This window comes from Podarcis erhardii (genome assembly GCF_964252035.2).
Source record: "Podarcis erhardii genome assembly, chromosome: 11".
NCBI lineage: Eukaryota > Metazoa > Chordata > Lepidosauria > Squamata > Lacertidae > Podarcis > Podarcis erhardii.
Genome location: NC_138501.1, coordinates 56228693 through 56246599, shown reverse-complemented (window position 1 = coordinate 56246599; position 17907 = coordinate 56228693). Strand labels below are relative to the sequence as shown.

At 56.6% G+C, this 17907-nt stretch overlaps 2 protein-coding genes across 2 annotated transcripts; one reads left to right on the top strand and one right to left on the bottom strand.

Annotated features, from left to right (window-relative positions):
* The first annotated feature begins 2091 nt into the window (after positions 1 to 2091).
* On the top strand, positions 2092 to 11922 carry CREB3 (cAMP responsive element binding protein 3). Its single transcript, XM_081880661.1, has 11 exons — positions 2092 to 2197; positions 2667 to 2803; positions 4286 to 4420; positions 4509 to 4824; positions 6128 to 6246; positions 6397 to 6489; positions 6872 to 6978; positions 8218 to 8286; positions 8763 to 8847; positions 9223 to 9310; positions 10268 to 11922. Exons 3-11 carry the CDS (start codon positions 4286 to 4288, stop codon positions 10657 to 10659), a joined length of 1404 nt encoding a protein of 467 aa, XP_081736787.1. The 5' UTR covers positions 2092 to 2197; positions 2667 to 2803; the 3' UTR covers positions 10660 to 11922.
* A 605-nt stretch (positions 11923 to 12527) lies between these two features.
* LOC309352422 (avidin-like) lies at positions 12528 to 15699 on the bottom strand. The gene is made up of 4 exons (XM_081880845.1): positions 15533 to 15699; positions 14411 to 14642; positions 13488 to 13608; positions 12528 to 13148 (listed from the first exon to the last, which is right to left on the bottom strand). The coding sequence occupies exons 1-4, from the start codon at positions 15662 to 15664 to the stop codon at positions 13115 to 13117; spliced, it is 519 nt and encodes a 172-aa protein (XP_081736971.1). The 5' UTR covers positions 15665 to 15699; the 3' UTR covers positions 12528 to 13114.
* Positions 15700 to 17907: the final 2208 nt, after the last annotated feature.

Here is a 17907-nt window from a genome sequence, read left to right as displayed (position 1 = left end):
TCTGCATAGCAGACACTGCTATTTCCCGCTCCCTATCTTGCAGCAAGACGCTCACGTCTCCTTATAAAAATAAAACATTAAATTGGCCTGAATTAACCAATCCACCTTTGTAGATTAGTCATATATTTAAAGCATATACTACGTTTAACATTGAAACTTTTAGTATGCTCAGATGTGAGCCACACACTGCCTTGTATCATTTTTGATAGTATGTCTAAAAGGTAAAGGTACCCCCTGACCATTAGGTCCAGTCGCGGACGACTCTGGGGTTGCGGCGCTCATCTCACTTTATTGGCCGAGGGAGCCGACGTATAGCTTCCGGGTCATGTGGCCAGCAGGACTAAGCCTCTTCTGGCGAACCAGAGCAGCGCACAGAAACGCTGTTACCTTCCTGCCAGAGTGTACCTATTTATCTATTTACACTTGACGTGCTTTCAAACTGCTAGGTGGGCAGCAGCTAGGACCGAACAATGGGAGCTCACCCCGTCGCAGGGATTCGAACCGCCAACCTTCTGATCTTCTGATCGGCAAGCCCAAAGGTCAGTAGTTTAGACCACAGTGCCACCCACATCTACATAACTTCTATCGAGATGTTGGCATCTGTCCGTCTCAGGAGACAGTGGAGGAGAAAAGCGTCTTTGGGGATGAAGTCAAACTGGGCGAAGGTTACAGCTCCTGCTGTGGTTGTAGAGAGCCATGTGGGAGAGCCATGTTTTCATGTAGCTGGGGCAGAGGAAGGTGCCCGGTTGTGCTAATGCAGATGCACCGCTGCATTTATTATAGGAGTGCAGAGAGAAGCATTTATTATTTATATGTTTCCCATCTGACGGGCTAACTCCCCTCCAATGTGACGGCCACTAGGCAGTAGAGATCTTGCCCCCCCCCCCATTATATTCTACTACGTTTTTGTAATTTCCTTTCAAGATCAAATCAGTATTATTTTGATCTGTGGTTGTGGGGCCCCTAGTAGGGATGGGGCCCCTAGGCCAGGGCCTACTCTGCTTACTTCAGGCTTCTTCAACCTCGGCCCTCCAGATGTTTCTGGCCTACAACTCCCATGATCCCTAGCTAGCAGAGGTCAGGGATGGTGGGAATTGTAGTCTCGAAACATCTGGAGGGCCGAGATTGAGGAAGCCTGGCCTACTTCGTGATCTGGCACTGCTCCCCCAGCTGTCACAGAGGAAACTCAGGTGAAAAACTGAACTGTCAGGCTCCGTTTCTGCTGCAGAGAAATCCGGCTTCAGTTCGTCGCCAGCAAAACAAAGTTGTCACCCTCCTGCTTGGCTCAGCATCGGCCCATCTCACAGCTAGTCCCGGGTCGCCCCCTTTCTGCCTTTCGGGGATTCACTTTCGGGGATGCCCGCGGGCATCGGGACAAGTGGGGCTGCCAAGGCCCAGGCGGGGCTGCAGACCCGGCCGGGCTTCCGGAGCTCTCGCTGCCCTTGGCTGCGGGCATTTCTGGCTCAAGCTGCTGAGCCCTTCCCTGGCGGAAGGCCTCTCCCCGAGCCGGCCAGGAAGCCCCGCTTTCAGACGCGGACCCCTCGAGATCCCCGCGCCGCGAAGGGCAGGCCACGCGGCAAGCGGCCCGAGTCAAGCCTCGCGGTCCATCTCGCTCCGCCGTGTCCCCCACACGGGCCGGCAGCAGCTCTCTGCCCTTTCTGGCCGGGGACCTGGCCAGCCCGCCTTCCGCCTGCTGAGCAGAGTCTCTACCTCGGAGCAGCGACCCTTATTTTATTTTATTTTATTTTTTCTATACCGCTTTATATTTTTCAGAAAAATCTCAAAGCAGTTTACAGCATATTACATCAATAAAGCATCAATAAAAGAAAGTCAAGTATAGAGTATAGAGTCAAAGCAACAGAACAGAAAACTAAAATATTATCTTACAGCTTTTCAAATCAAAGATTCCAAAGGTCGGCTCCCGAATCCCTCGTCCTTCCGCGGGCGGAGCTGGAGCCAGGGAGCTCCCTCCGACGCCAGATCCCAGCCCCGCCCGGCCGGCCGGCCGAAGGGGGTTTCCCGGCCACGAGCGACACGCGCCTCGGCCAATGCGGCCCCGGCCTCTCCGCCGCTTCGCCAATCAGTGCGCGGGGAGGGCGGGCCTCGGCCTGTTCCGGCTCTCGAGTGACGTCGCTTTTGCTGCGTTGGAAGGCGAGCGAGCGGAGGAGACGGAGCGGAGGCGCAGCGGGCCGCGCAGGTGGGTGGGCTCCCCTCGGGGTCCCCTCGGGGTCCCGGGGCTTCCCCTCCCCCCCTCCCCAGCAGATCCGCCCCTGGGACCCCTCCGGCCCGGTCCTTTCTCTCCGGGGGACCCAGGAGTCCGGCGCCGCCCCGCCCCGCCCCTCTCTCGGGGGCCCCGACGGCGCGCCCCAGCCTCCTCCGGGCTGGCCGCCCCCACGGCCCGGCCAAGGCGCGAGGTGGCGGGGCCTCCTGTTCCCGAGGGGGAGGGCAGCCTCGGCTCGAAACCCCACGTCCCGGGGCAGCCAGGCCCGGAGGGGTGACCTACCGGAGCCCACCCCCGTTGGGCAACCTGGTGGTCCTGGGAAGGGAGCGATTCGGCCTTTGCGGAATCATAGACGGATAGAAGTGGGCAGTTGGGAGGGACCCCCGAGGGGCATCTAGTCCACCCCCCTGCAATGCAGGGGTTACAACGAAAGCATCCCTGACAGGTGTCTACGCGACCTCGGATTCAAAGCCTCCAGCCGAAGTGAAGGACGACCCTTTTTGTGGCCCACCCCACCTGCCCAGCTGGGGCTCGGCAGCAAAGCTCCTTCCTTTAGTTCTGGGAGCATCTCCTTGAGGACAGGTAAGCAAAATGAGGGCCCAAAGCCCCCCCCCAAGCTCCTGCTTCTCACTGCTGCTCCTCTGCATAGCTGCCTCTGTGGTGGGGGGGGGGGTAAGAGAGGGAGAGCTCACCTTCCAGATCTCAGGTGCCCAAGCTGTCTGCATCTGACAATGTTATGGAAATTAATGATGTGCCGTTATAAACATACAGGGATGAGTGCATTTGCAAATACACGTGTCCAGGTGTGCCAACGGGAAATTTTTTTTTGGGGGGGGGGGACACCCAGGTAAGCCCCGTCCCACAGAATTGATCACATGACGCAGTGCACACACACCATATGAATGGCAATGCCCATTAACTTTGGGGGTGCCTGGCCTCCTAAAAAAAATTATTGGGAGGGGCTGAAGGGACCTCGGCCCCTAGCCGTCGCTCCTCTGCCCCCGTCAATAAAACACCACAGCTTCTGCATGCAACTCCAGGTAACGCAATAGGAGCTGTTGTGGAAATGGACTTTGCAACATAACTTGGTGCAAGATCACTTTTACCAGCAACACCTGAGGTGGAATAGTACAGAGAGCAATACAGCAGCCGAGTCTCACCTTTGTCAATCGCAAAGCAGGAAATTGTTCCTGAGGCTCCTCTCTCTGTAAAACTGGTTTTAGAGGTGTTGATAACTCTGCATGATGTGTGAAAACAGATTCTGGAGTCAAGGTATTTCAAAATAATGGCTTAGGCTGGCCAGCAAAAGGGAATCTGTCAATGTTACCAGGTATGTTGACAGACAGGAGACAAGCTACGTTCAAATTTCTCTTTCTGTGATGCTTTTATGATTCTTTTAGTGGGTTTTGGTTAAGGGGTCGAGGAAAGCTTTTAAAAGCTGTTATTCACCTTTGTTCTGGGCCGTCCTCACCTCCTTGTAAAGTGGGGGGGGGGACTCTGTTGCAATAGAAAAATAAAAATCTGCCTGCTTAGACTGGGTCCTGACTCCAGTGCTCCTTCTCTGACCATTCATGGACACTGGGGACTCTCCTAATGGGGAGCTGGACTGCAAAAGCTAACCTCAGTTTTTCATGTAACAATGGCCGTTGCCCATTGGTGGAATTGGCACTGCGTGATACCCATTCTGCTTCCGTCAGCACTCAGTCATTTAGTGTGGCAGCATCTACACCCTGGAACTCCCTGCCTATTGATATCCCGCAGGTGCCTTCTACTCTTTTTGGAGCCTGATAAAAACATTCTTCTTTTGACAAGCCTTCCCTGAAAATGCGTAGAAAGTTGATGTGAATTTAAACCAGTTTTAATATTTTAACTTTCTGTATTTTTTAAGTGCTGTTGTAATTTTTTCTTGATTTTCTTGTTTTATCTTTTTGTAAAGCTGAGGGTGAGTTTTTCCGAACAAGTGGAGTACATATTCAAATAAATAGTCAGTTTTCCATGGGGGCTCCTGGCCCTGCTGTCTGACCCTGACACCCACCATCTCTCTCCCTCCATCCCTCCCTCCAGATGTTGTGCCCAGAGGAAATGGCTTCTCTGGCAGATGAGGACCTCCTTGACTTCCTCCTCCAGGACGGAGGTCCCTCAGCTGATCTGGGCAAGGGAAGCTTCCTGCCAGAAGACTGGGACTTTCCAGGGCCCGAGGTGAGTGCCAGCTGCCTTGGGCAAGCCTGGGGTCAGGTTGCTGCTGCTCCAGCCCCCCCCCTTGCCTCACGACCTCCTTTCCCTCCAGGCCTTGGGCGAGGAGGAGGTGGACGACTTTCTGAGGTGCCTCCTGAGCCCTTTTGCAGAAGAGTCCAGCGGCTCGCTGGACCCCTCCCCTCCTCACAGCAGCAGCAGCAGCAGCCTTGCCGAAGAGCAGAGCTTCTCCTGCAGCCCCGGAAGCTGGGAGGGGTCCCCCACTGGCAGCCCCGCCGGCTCCGAAAGTGTCCAGTCCGACCACAACTACTCCCTGCACCCGGCGCTGCCTGGGCCCCCCGAAGGCCCTGCGCTGGAGAGCGTCAGCTCCTCGTCGGATGTGGGCGACGGGGATGTCGCCATTGACCTGGGTGAGTGCCCAGGGCATCTGGGGGGGTCCATGCAATGTCCTTTGGGGCAGGCGCTGAGCTGGGCCAGAGCAGGCAGGCTCTGAGATTTCCCCTGTGCTTGCTGACGTGGTGCTGCAGGAAACCCCCCCCCCCCTCTGCTGAGTCGCTTCTTTAGGACCAGGAAGGAGAGAGTAGGAAGAAATGGACAGTTCCCCCAGCAGAGGGAATCAAGGGGTAGCTGGACTGGGACCAGTGCATTAATAATAATAGTAGTAGTAGTAGTAGTAGTAGTAGTAATAAATCTATTTATTTATTTATACCTTGCCCATCTGCCTGGGTTTCCCCAGCCACTTGGGTCAGCTTCCAAAAAAAGATTAAAAATACATTAAAACATCAGTCATTAAAAACTTCCCTAAGCAGGGCTGCCTTCAGATGTCTTCTAAAAGTGTGGTAGTTGTTTATTTCCTTCCTGGAGAGAGGGCATTCCACAAGGCGGGTGCCACTACCGAGAAGGCCCTCTGCCTGGTTCCCTGTAACCTCACTTCTCGCAGGGAGGGAAGCACCGGAAGGCCCTCGGGAGATGGACCCCGGTGTCCGGGGTGGAGAGGCTCCTTCCGGTCTACTGGGCCGAAGCCTCCAGAGCAGGAGAAAACAAGCTGGCTCCATCTTTGATTTGTCACTCCTGCTTGGGAGCTTCGCTGGGGCAGGAGGAGGATGCTGGACAATGGGGCCCACTGCCCTGCTCTGACTCACGGCCGGTCACTCTCTCTGCCCCCCAATCTCCCCCCCCCCCTTATGGGGAGCTGCCATCGCCCTGAGCAGGGCCTGATGGGCTGGAGAGCTGTTCCCTTTGGGATGCCTTGGAAGGGGGAGAGGCAGCGATTGTGCTTGTTGTTTGCACAGACCTTTTCCAGTGGCCAATTAGCCCCCACTTCCTCACATGTGCAGAGCGCCTTCCTCAGTGGGCAGGTGCACAGTAATGGATGCATGGAGAATGCAAGCGGTGATTGAATGAAATGCAAAAAGCAAGGGATTGCCCCGCTGTGAAACCATTTCTGTGACCTCATTCACAAAGGAGCGTTGGCAGTGCTGATTTGGGGCCTGATCCATTTTGGGGCCAGGAGCAGCCTGTTTCTTGGCTGACATGTGGGACTGGGGTGGAGCCACGAGCGCTGCCATGTTCTCCTGACATCCTTGCTCCGCCCGGGGCAAAGTGTGCCAAGGAAGGAGAGCAGGGGGAGGGGTATCCCCCCCGGCAAGCCTGGGCCCTCTGGCCTCGTGGCCCCTTCCACCCCTGACTGTGTGGCCCCCTTTCCTCTTCCAGAGATGTGGGAGATCATGGAGACCTCGCCAGAGTCCTGCTTCAGCGATCGGGACAGTGCTCTCCCGGTCACAGTTTCCATTGAGGAACCGACACCCCGGCCAAGTGGGGGGGACCTGCAGGTACGAGACAGCCGTGTCCCCCCCTTCGCCCTCAATATACCTGGCTCTCGGGGGGGGGGCTCCCACAGGGGCTTCCCTTCTCCTGCCTCTTGGGGGGTGCAGCTTGGCAGACCCCACCCAGCCCCACCTCTGAACGTGGTGCTTTTTCAGTTTGACTTCCCTCCGCTGATTCTGACGGATGAGGAGAAGAAGCTTCTGGAGAAAGAGGGCGTCTCGATCCCTTCCAACCTGCCGCTGACCAAGGTGGGTGCCGCAAACTCTGCACGTGTGCGTGGGCACCCTTGCCCTGAGGTGCGCTTCTGGGCAAGGTGGGCAGAGGCAAGCGGGAAATGGGGGTGCAATTCCTGGCTGCAATTCCTGCTTCTCCCCGGGGGGGGGGGCTTTCTGGATGGGCTCTCTGTTTTTCTCTGGAACAGTGAGGTCTAGGTGCTTGATTCCAGAGTAAAGGAGTGCCCTTCCTACTGGGGGGTGACGCTTTTATAGCCAGCCTCCTGTACTTCCCGGGGTGAATGCCCCTTGGGGTTTTTTGGGGGGGGCACATCCTCTTTGCTGCTGGGTGAACTGGAGGAGGGTTGCTGGCTGCCAGCCTGGCCTTGGCTGACCCTCAGAGCCCTGTGCGCTGCAGGCCGAGGAGCGGGTCCTGAAGAGAGTTCGCCGGAAGATCCGGAACAAGCAGTCGGCCCAGGACAGCCGGCGCCGGAAGAAGGTCTACGTGGACAGCCTGGAGAGCAGGTGAGGAATCCGAATGGCGGAGTTGGGAGGCACCCTGGGGGTCTGTGGCGGGCATGGCGGCACTTTTCCTCTCACGCCACGTTGTGCCCGCTCTCACCTAAATAAATTGCCCCACCTCACTGAACAACCCTTTACCCGAAGGTTTTTTCCCCTATCCTCTTAAAATTCTAGCCCAGAGTATCCTCTGTGGGAGATTTGTGAGGGGATAACTAGAAAGTTGGAGTCTCAAATAGGTTAAACAATAAAGATTTGTTTAAGGCAAGATAGTATATAACACATATGGATTAAACTTAGGTTACTTCCAGAATACAGTGCAATTTTGCTTTAATTTGTCCTCAGTTGTTTTTGCGTTATAGGTTTGGTTCTTTCTTTCAGTTCTCCGCCCCCTTTAACACTCCTGAGGCACTTTAAGAAACAGACCCAAGGGCTCTCCGCCCCCTCCCTTCACTGGGCTTGGGAGTTTCTTCTTCTCCTTCGCAGAATCTCTCCCCTCCGGACTAGACTGGAGTCCCAAGGAGGCTGTTTCTTTCCAGCTCCTCCTTCTCCTTGCTCAACATCAGCCTCCCTGTAAAATTCCAGTCTTCTCCTCCCCGAGGACACCACACTCTGGCCTTCCCAATACGCTCAGAGCAGAAGTTGTTTTTTTCCAGAACCAACTCTTTCTCCCTTTCACTCCTCCTCCCTACCTGTCTCCCAGCCTCTCCAACCAACTCCCAATTAACTCTTCTCAAATCCTCCTTTTAAGCTCTTCCTCCTGGAACATCAGCCAGCCAGAGGCAGCCTTAACTATTTGCTTCCTTAACCATTTGCTGGTAGGGGAAGAAAGGGGGGGGGCAGAGAGAAACACTTGTTGATTCAACCCGCCCAGCCAAACCAACTTTTTTGTCACAGGGTCATGTAGCCCATGCCCCTGCCATGCCAAAACTGCAGTGCAAGAGCCCCTGATAGGTGACCATCTGACTTATCCTTCTAAACCTTGACTGAAGGAGCATCCACCGCCTCCCAAGGGAGTCCGGGGGGGGGGGAGTGGGGGGAGGCAGAGGCCTCTTGGGCCTGGGGGGAGGGAGGATGGACACCCCGGGGAGGCAGGCAGAGCAGAGGGGAGGGTTTCCTCAGCCCTGAGAGGGGGCTTTGCAGATCCAGGTGTGCTTCCCTGCCTTCCTGCTCCTGCACCCCCATGGCCCCATCTGAGACCCCGGCTGCCAGGCCCCTCCTGACCTCTCCTGTCCCTCCCTGCAGGGTCGTCGTCTGTACAGCCCAGAACAACGAACTTCAGAAGAAAGTGCAGCTGCTGCAGAAGCAGAACATGTGAGACCCTCCTTTGCCTGGCAGGTCCCTGGGAAGGAGGGTGGGCTCCCCGGGACTTCGCCACCACCTCCTCCCAAGCAGGGCCTTGGAGAGAACGGGGGTGGGGGTGGGGTCTTCCGGCCCAAGGCGGAGAGCAAGGGGGCAGCCCCAGTGGCGGTTCCTCCTTCGCTGACCTCCTGCCTCTGGCACAGTGCTTTGGGTTTTGTCATCTTGCTGTGCTGTGCCCCCTGTGACAGCCCTGTGGAGGGAGGTGGGCCACTCCTGCTCCCATTTCATGGGCGGGGGCATTGAGGCCGAGAGGATGGCTGTCCCCAGGCTCCAGAGTGCAGGGCAGAAACCCGCCCCTCCAGACCCCGCATCCTCCCTCAGGTCCCCTGGTCATGTTGGACCCTTCCTGGGAGGTGCGTCTGGCCGCAGAGCAGAGCGGGGGCTCGGGGGCAGCGGGAGGCTGACCGGCTGCTCTGCCTCTCCTGCAGGTCCTTGCTGGAGCAACTGCGGAAGCTGCAAGCCCTGATCCAGCACTCGACCACCAAGACCACCACAGCTAGCACCTGTGTCCTGGTGAGTTGCAGGACCCCCACAGCCCCTTGGCTCAGCAGTCCACCCCAGCCTGCTGGCCATTGTCCCCCCCTTCTTGGCCAGAGGGGCTCTGCCTTGTTTCTGGGGGGAGAGGCATCTTCTGTCTGTCACTGGTGCCTCTGACTTCCAGCGTTGAGGACTCCTGACTTCTGTGAGGTCCTGGTCCTCCTCCTTCTTGCCCCCGTTCCAGCCCCCCCCCCAGGTGCCATGCTCTCCTGAGCTGCCCCCAGGCTGCCTGCCACCTGCCTTTGCAGCCCTTGCTGAGGGATGCCTGCCCTGGGCTCCCTCTCCTGGCGGGTTGGACTAGAAGACCCTTTGGGGCCCCTCCAATGCCACAATTCTCTCTTTCTGCGATAGGTCCTGGTCTTCTCCTTCTGCCTAATCCTCTGGCCCAGCTACTACCCCTTTGGAGGAAGCCAGCAGAAGCAGCTGGAGCTCCAGGGAGGTGAGTGTCCTCAAAGGGTGCCAAGGCGGCTCTTGCAAAAGCCGCACGCTGCTGGGGAGGGGGTCGGGTGCAAGTTGGAAGGACATGGGAGCCCCCTTGCCTGGAAATGGACAGGCTGGCTCAACAGCCCCTGAACCCCCCTTCTTCAACTGGACAGAAAGCACCTTGGGCAAAGCTTTTCCTGGATCCCCCCCTGCCCCCCAGCTGAACAGAGCAGCTCCCAGGGCACAGTGGCTTGTTGTCCCGAGACCCTCCGTCTGGCCTTTCCCTAAGGCATCACACAGGGTCCGGCCCCATGCAGGAGGCAGCCCAGAAGTCCTTGCCATGCATTTCACAGGTCTAGTGCCTTCAGAAAATGAGGATTCTGTGGGGAAGAGGAAGAACCTTGATTCTGGAGTGAGCAAAGGGGTGGCGGGGAGGGGGGACTCTGTGGCAGCAGATAAAGCAGTCAAGATCAGCCAGATCTCAGCTTGTTTTCCCTGACTGATAGTGGGCCTTGAATGGGAGCAGGGCTGTAAAATCCAACCCCAACTTTGAGAGGGGGGGGGGAGAAGTTCTGGGTTCTGCAGCTCAGGGGCAGCCACACTATGACACTCAACATCTTCTTGAGTGGGAAAGAAGAAGGTCCAGCATTGTGCATTGTGGCGTTTAATTTCGGAAGAGGGAACTCCTCCAGGGAAGTTGACCTAGAAGGGAGAGGCAGGAGGGCCAGGAAAAGCCCTGCACCTGGATCAGGCCCACAGCACGCCTTGCTCTCTTGGGAGCCAGCCATGTCCCCAGGGGACACCCCCAAGCTGAATGCCGGCTTAGGAGGTTTAGTGGTTAGCATAACAGAGGCTTGGTTGAGTCGTATGCTAGAGAGAGTGAAGGGATACCAGCAGGACTGAACCGCAGAGTCAAGGCCAGATGGGGGCTCCTCCCCCCCCCCGCTTATATGCTCCCTTTGCCCCCTTGCAGTGCTGTCCCGGAGGCTGCGGGAGTACCAGAGCAGCATTGCCCAGTTCCAGCCAGTGGAAGCAGCCCCAGGCCTTGCCCCACCCTCCGCACTGAAGGCAGAGCCCACAGCCGCCCTGAAGGACGCAGCAGCGGGGAGCCTCAACCGGTCCCTGGAGGACCACCGCAGCCCCCCCGCCGAGCCCCAGCCGCCCTCCAGCAGCAGCAGCAGCAGCAACTCCTCCTCCGACCCCTCGGCTTCTCCGCAGGCAGAGGGGCTTCCTTTGCCCCCCGAGCACCAGCCTCTGGGGAAGGAGAGGGCCCTCCCGTCGGCCTCTGCCCATCCCCGGGAGAAGGGCTGGGTCGATCGCACCACCAGCGTGGTCATCCAGCCACGCCACTCGGATGAGATGTGAGGGCTTGGCCAGCAGCCTGTGAATGGCAGGACAGGCCGGCAGACGCCACCATGGAAAGACGGGGGGGGGGGGCTCCCGGCCTGCCACTTTTTTGCAGGGGGGAGAAGAGAAGCTGTGCCTGGTGCAGAGACAGAAGCATTTATTTAGAATCGTGGACCCTGGCACCTGGGGGGGGGGGGAGGCATCCTGCAGCTCATTGGACAGGGGAGGGAGGGCTCCAAGAAACGGCTCCACTCCAGGGTCCGACTCTGGTCTTGAGGGGCCCAGAACTGAGCCGTGGAGGCCTGGACTGTGGCTCTCGTGACCCCCCCCTCCTGCACGTGTACCCCTTGTGTGTCAGCTGTAGTAGAAGCCTTCTGAGAAGCAGCCTCTGCCTCCCCCTGCCTTTGCTTGTATCTCTTAGGGTGCCTCCACCCCAGATTAGCAGTGGAGGGGGGCCCTCTGTGCAGGGGAGCGAGCCAGAAGTGGGAGGGGCACTATTTGCAGGTAGGGAGGCAGGCTGCTCCAGATGCATCGCCTTGGCATGCGTGGCCCCCACCCACAGAGCAGACCCCCCTGTTCAATCCAGGCATCTGGAAGAGCAACTCCAGCATCTGCCCAAAGGATGTGCTTTCATTGCTGAGACCCCCTGAGACCCCCAGAAGCTGCCGCCCTGGATCCCTGAAGGCTCTTGCTGTGGGCAAGGGGACTCTCAGGCGGGAGTTTCTGGGGAGGCAGCATCCGGCCTCCAAATGAGACACAGGGAATTGGGACAAGCAAGAGGGAGGAAGGGAGGGCCAGAAAGGCTTCCTCTGCCACCTCCAGGCCCAGTCCTGACCTCTGATTGGGTGACGCTGTCCAGGGAAGAAGCCCTGCCCCCTGCCTGTTGAGATGCCCTGGAAGAGTCCCTGCCCCCCCCTCAGGCTTGGAGGAGCTTCCTGGACAAAGGGCCCTGGAGACCCCCCTCCCTTCGCCCAAGGGGGCCCAGCAGGGCCATTGGTCAGGGGGGAAACAGGAGCTGGAGTTGCGCAGCCGTGGGCATGGGTGGGTGGGCAGAGCAGCCCCTTACCCATCCCTGGGCAGGGGGGGGGGGAGATAGGCCTGGGAAGTAACCTGGAGCCCTTCTTCCTTTTCACTGTTTAAATGGACTCTCTGCTTCCGTTTGTTTCATTGTTCTTGCTTTTATCTATTTTACCATTGAAAGAAGCTGGGTAGGGTGGGGAGGATAATAGTTTAGCCCAGAATCTGGATGTAAATGTAAATAATAAATGACTACAAAATGGTTCTCCTTCCTTGTTTTGTGAGTAAAGTGGAGGAGCGGGGGGGAACTAGAAAATACTTCAGAATCCTTCCTAAAAACCGGGGGGGGGGGTGTCCCAATAAGTGACTTCTGCTCCAAGGGGGGGGGATGGAAAAGCAGGTCAGGGAAGAAGGCAACCTGGCCCCAGATTTGTGTCGGGTTTACTCCTGAGCCTTTTCTTCTCTGAATATGTCCCAAAAGGCAGCGGGTACGGATCATTCCTCAGTGTTCACTCCTGAAGCCTTTCTCATGAATGAGTCAAGCTGCCAGGCAGCAGAGGTTTGGGTTCGAGAGCACGCCAGCTCAGGAGACCAACGCTTCCGATGTGTGGGTTGGGTACTCCCCTCCCTTGTCTGTAACAGACGAAAGGCTGGATAGAAGTGTCGGGAAATAATAAAGGAAAAAGGAATGAGGGCCAGGACTTGTGTGCAGACCTAGAAAAGACTGGGCCAGAACACAAGCAGGCCTGTCCCATTGCTGGTACTTTATTGGACAATCATCTAGTCCAATGCCCCCCCCCAAATATCAACCTCTGCTTAAAAACCTCCAAAGGAGAGTCCACCACCTCTTGACAGAGTCTGTTCCACTGTCTCTTGCTGTCAAAGAATTCTTCCTGATGTTTATTTTTTGTTTTAATGCTTTATTAATTTTGAAAATAAAAAAGACAAATGGCAACAACAGTACAAAATCTAAATCAAAATGCAGAATAAAATATGCATAGCGATTAAAAGAAAAACAAAAAAGAAGGAAAGAAAAGAAAGAAAAAAAACCTATTTGTTCGATACAATCATTTAAGGAGTACAAACCATAATTTAAATATTCTATACATACAGTTTCTAGAAAGACAATACCTTCATATTTGTACTTTTCGTCTCTATTTAACCTGATTCTCTAAACTGGTTTTGGTCCTTGATGTGTTTTTTGACTTCACTCTAACCGATGTTTAGTTGGAATCTCCTTCCTTGTCACTTGAGTTCATCCGTTCAGGTCAGAGCCTCCAGAGCTCTTTCTTCACTTGCTGGGGAGGGAGGACGGGGGCCTGTCACAGCCATGGTACATTTTTGTAGAAGAAATAATCTATATAAATGTTTAATCAAGAAGGGAAAGGGAAGCCCTCCTCCTGCAGGTGGTAGATGGGAGAGCAGCTGCGGCAGCAAGCGAGTCTCTCGGATCCTGTTACGCTGCTCGTGTGAAGACGTTCCTGCCAACCCTGCAAGGAAGCAGTGAGTAAGGGTGAGGCCCTTCCTTGTGCTTGCCCTGCTCTGAGTAGGGCTACCATGAAGCCCCCTTGGTCCTTGTGGTTGTCACCTGCCCCAGGGGCATTTTCCAAAGCCCTCCCATGGCAGCCGGGTGGGGGCTTCCCCTGGCTGCCCCCAGACATAAGATGATGTCCCCCAAGGAAACACCATGGCAGCATGGCCCTCCGGCAAGCACCACACAGCCTCCAGTCAGAGTTTTTGCAGAGATCCCAGGACCTCAGAGTTTTTTGGGAGAACCCCAGAGAAGGCCCCCCCCCCCCCCCCGTCGAGAGCTGCTCCTTTCTGCTTACCGAGTGGCCTCCCAGTCATCGCCATGGGATTCCACCTTCTGCCGCAGAAGCCAAGTTGTCTCCAGGGTCTCCTTCCCTTTGTCATCCACAAAGCGCTGCCCCGCAAATGCAGCGATGGAGTCTGGGGAGGACGGGGGGGGGGGGCGAAGCTGCAGGTCAGAGGCTCTCTTCCCTAACCAAACATTTGCAAAACTTTTGCTGTGGGAGGGGAGTGATGGCCAGGGAACAGGGAGGCCAGGCAGAATGGCCTTGAGGAGGTCAAGCTTCTCTCCCCCCCCCGCCCCTTGGGGCTCCCTGCCTGGCTGCAGCAAAGGCAGGCAACTCCAAGTCCTACAAGAATCCCATCCAACAGAGGTGAACTCAGCCGCTCCTCTGGAACAATCCGACCCAAACATGGCCTATCAATTAACAAGTTTGAGACTTGGTGCGCATGATGATGGAATGTGGCTCAGCAGAGGCCACCTGCTTGGCATGTAGAAGGTCCCAGACTCAACCCCCAGCGGCATCTCCAGGGAGGGATGGGGCAGACTCTAGAACCCTGGAGAGGTGTTGCTGCCAGTCAGTGTGGACAATACTGAGCTAGATGGACCAGTGCTCTGACTCCAGTTCTACTTCTCAAACCTTTATTGGCATATAACCAAGATTACAGTGGCTTCAGTACAATAAAGTCAGCTTGCTCTGTTATTGCTGTAATCATTTACTCAATTTATATACAGCCCTTTATCCGGGACTCAATTTATGCAGTGTAATAAAGAAAACATAACAAGATGCCTGAGCGATGCAAACAAGGGCACGATCTAAATTATCAGCATGTGAAATAAGGGAAACCCCTGATCCGCCTGGAGCTGCTGAAGCTGCCCCCCCCCCAGTCCTAGCTCTCAGCGGCCCCAGCCCACCCTGGAAAATGGGGAGGGGGTCCTTACCTGAAAACGACCAGTTGACCAGGAAGCCAAAGGTATACTCCTCCTCGGCCCCCTTCGGGTCGTGCTGGGCGCCCACGAGGGGAGACACCCGGATGGGCTTCTGGGCTGCCGAGACGGCCGTCAGGTAGGAGCCCGTGAACTGGCCGGAGTCGTCGGGAGGGTTGAGGACCATCTTGGAGCCCAGCTCGTTGACCCACGTGCCGGCCAGGGAGCTCTGGGCTGGCGAGGAGGGCTAAGGAGGGAAAGAGGAGGGTCAGCGGGGGGGGGGGGGACTTCCGGGAACCCCCCAGACCTACCTTCCGAGGCTGGTTTGGGGGGGCCCAGCCCTCAGGCCCCGATTCCTCACTTCTGCCCCCGACGGGGCGGGTGAGGGCTCCGCGTCTGAAACTGCTCCTAGCGCTAAATCCCAAGCGGGATGGGTGGAAACTTTCGTGGCTGCGGGCTGAAGGCGAAGCGGGCGCGCCTCGCCGCCTAGGACCCCTCTCCGTCTCTCTCGGGGCAGCCCGGGGGGGGGCCAAGGCTCGCTTTCTCGTCCCAGAAGGGGTAGCCCCGGCCGGGCACGCACGGAGGGGCATCCGGGCGCTGCTGGCTCCGCCTTCGGGGCCGCAGAACTCGCCCTGCCCGGCGGCGTCGAGGCAGCGCCCCACCCCGGCCCGCCCCCTTCCTGCCCAAAAGAGGGGGCGAAGAGGGCCGCCACGGTCTTGCGGGCCTTTTTAAAAGAGGACCCGACACATTCCCTGTGGAGGCGGCGGCAGGTCTGCCCCTGCTCGGTGCCTGGAGGGGGCTCCCGCCGCGACGTCCTGCGTCCTCCCTGCCAAAGGACCCGCCCGGAGCCCCCCAGAGGCAGCGGGTGGCCAGTTCCCCAGCCCACCCCGCAGCAGGAGGAGACCAGTGGGCCCCCGCCAGCCCAGGGTCTTCTTTCTCCCGCCAGGGCACCCGAGCAGAGCAACCGCCCCTCTCCCGGCTCCTGCGCTTCCCCAGTAACGGGAACTGACTGTTTTGCTGGGTGAAGGAAGGTCGGAGGTGGCGCAGAAGCGCCTTCTCCGCCTCCCCGTCCCCGTCCCCGTCCCCGTCCCGGTCCCCGTCCCAGGGAGTCTGCCGCTGCGCCCCGCTCCGCCTCACCTTAAACCGCTTCTCCGCCGCCTGGACGACGGGCAGCCCCGGCGGGTCCGAGCGGGAATAGGTGAATCCGGCGGTGGCGCCGGCGGCCAAGAGCAGCGCCACGGCGGGCGCGCGGGCCACTTTGCTCCACATCTGGCTGCCGAAGGGCTCCGAGCCCGCCGAGCCCCGGCCGCCCTCATATAGCCTCCGGCCGCCTCCCCCTCCCGCTTCCCGGCGCTTTCTGAGAAACCAGCTGATTTTCCTCTTCCCTGCAAAACCGAAAGTTCGCGCGTTGTTGACGCCGGGTTTCCCTTTCACTTCTCCAAAAATACCGGCGTCTTTCCTTCCCGCTAAGGCCGGCTCAGGACTCCTAAGGGGCGGGGGCGAGGCGACGGGAGGAGGGGGATTTGGAGGGGAGAATCCGTGGGCGGGGAAAGCGGCGCAGGGGGGCTTCAGAAGAACCTCGGTCCTCAGAGGATGCAGGACATCACTGCAAAACCTCCGCCCACTCGCTGCGCCCCACCTTGGAAGTCCAGTGGGACCTCGGGTTAAGAACTTAATTCGTTCTGGAGCTCCGTTCTTAACCTGAAACTGTTCTTAACCTGAAACACCACTTAAGCTAATGGGGCCTCCCGCTGCCGCCGTGCAATATCTGTTCTCATCCTGAAGCAAGGTTCTTAACCCGAGGTACTATTTCTGGATTAGCAGAGTCTGTAACCTGAAGCGTATGTAACCTGAAGCGTATGCAACCTGAAGCGTCTGTAACCCAAGGTACCACTGTAGCCCAGAGCCATGAGAACAGAAGGGCCTGACCGGAAGGGATGCTGGACATCATTGCAGAACCTCTGCCCCCTCGCTGCGCCCCTTCTTGGAAGGAGCCCAGAGCCATGAGAACAGAAGGAGATCCTGCCTGATGAGGCCAAAGAGGACCTTCTGGTTCAGCCTCTGTCTCTGTCTCAAGGTGGCCCATCTGGGCACCTGAGCCCTCTGCCTTCCTGCCAGTTCCAGCAACTGGGATTCAGAAGCATCGCTGCCTCAAGCTTCCTTCTCCTCCCCTTCTCCCCCACCGTTCACCCTTCTCGCCCTGCCAGTGGAGTGGGGCAGTGGTCCATCCTCAGTCCAGTGACAGAGGTGGGGCAGGGCTGAGCAGGAGGAAGAAGGAAGGTCAAGCAAGATCCCAGGACCTTTGATACCCTCCGCTTGACCTGTGGTTCCCACCTGGAGGGGTCATGCTCACTCAAGGGGTTCTTGAGTTGTTTGTCGCAAAGTTGTGACACAGATCACTCGTGGTGGACCAGATCCATGTCCAGCCAGAGGACTCATAGCACAAAGCAGAAAGCGCAGCCTCCCATAAACACTGCCAGAACAGCCACATGTACTTTGTGAACTCTGATTCCATTGAACAAGCTCTACTGAACTGCCCTAGAGACAGCATCGAAGCAAGGGGGAACCACATCAAAGAGACAACCTCCTTGGGCAAAAGAGAGAAGCAGATTTCTGAGTGCTTTGAGGCTGGCATAACAGACAGGGAGCTTGTTATGGCTGCAAAGCACGAGACTCTCCTGAACTCCAAGCCTGCACCCTGAAAGAAGACGCTTGCTACACTGAGAAAGGCAATAAATAATAATAATAATAATAATAATAATAATAATAATAATAATAATAATAATAATAATAGAAGAAGAAGAAACCCCTCTATTCAGAAAATCTCTTTTAAAAAATTGTTTTTGTTTTTTGTTTTGTTTCCTGGTGAAACTGAAAGTAAAGCAGTGATCATTAGCCACGAGAAAGCATTTGTTTTGAGATAACAATTTTGCAGCTGTGGTTCAAAGGGGGAAACATTAAGATGGATTGACTGGCTAATAACATCCTGAACTTTAGAATAATAGAATTGTAGAGTTGGAAGGAACGGGGGTGGGGGTCTCCTAGTCTAACCCCCTGCTTTGCAGGAATCTCAACTAGGTTTTGTGTGACAGATGTCCATTCAACTTCTGCTTAAAAACTCGAAGGAGAGTCCACCACCTTCTGAAGGAGTTTGTGCCACTGTCAAACAGTTTGTACTGTCAGAAAGTTCTTCCTGATGTTTAGTCAGAATCTCCTGTCTTGTAACTTGATTACAAGACATTCTTTTGAGTCCTGCCCTCCAGAACAGGAACTGGACATAACTGGACACAGGATTCCAAGGCAGAATAGAGCATTCCACAAACCGGAAGCCACCACAGAAGAGGCCACCCTGTGGACCTCTCATGGAGGAGGCACAGGAAGAAGGGCCTCAGATGGTGATCACAGGGTCCAGAAACTCTTCCACACCCTTGACCTCAGAGATCCTTTAACTGGTGCTAGTACTCCACCTCTGGACAATGAGGCTTTTTGTACAGAAATATGCTTGGAGACAC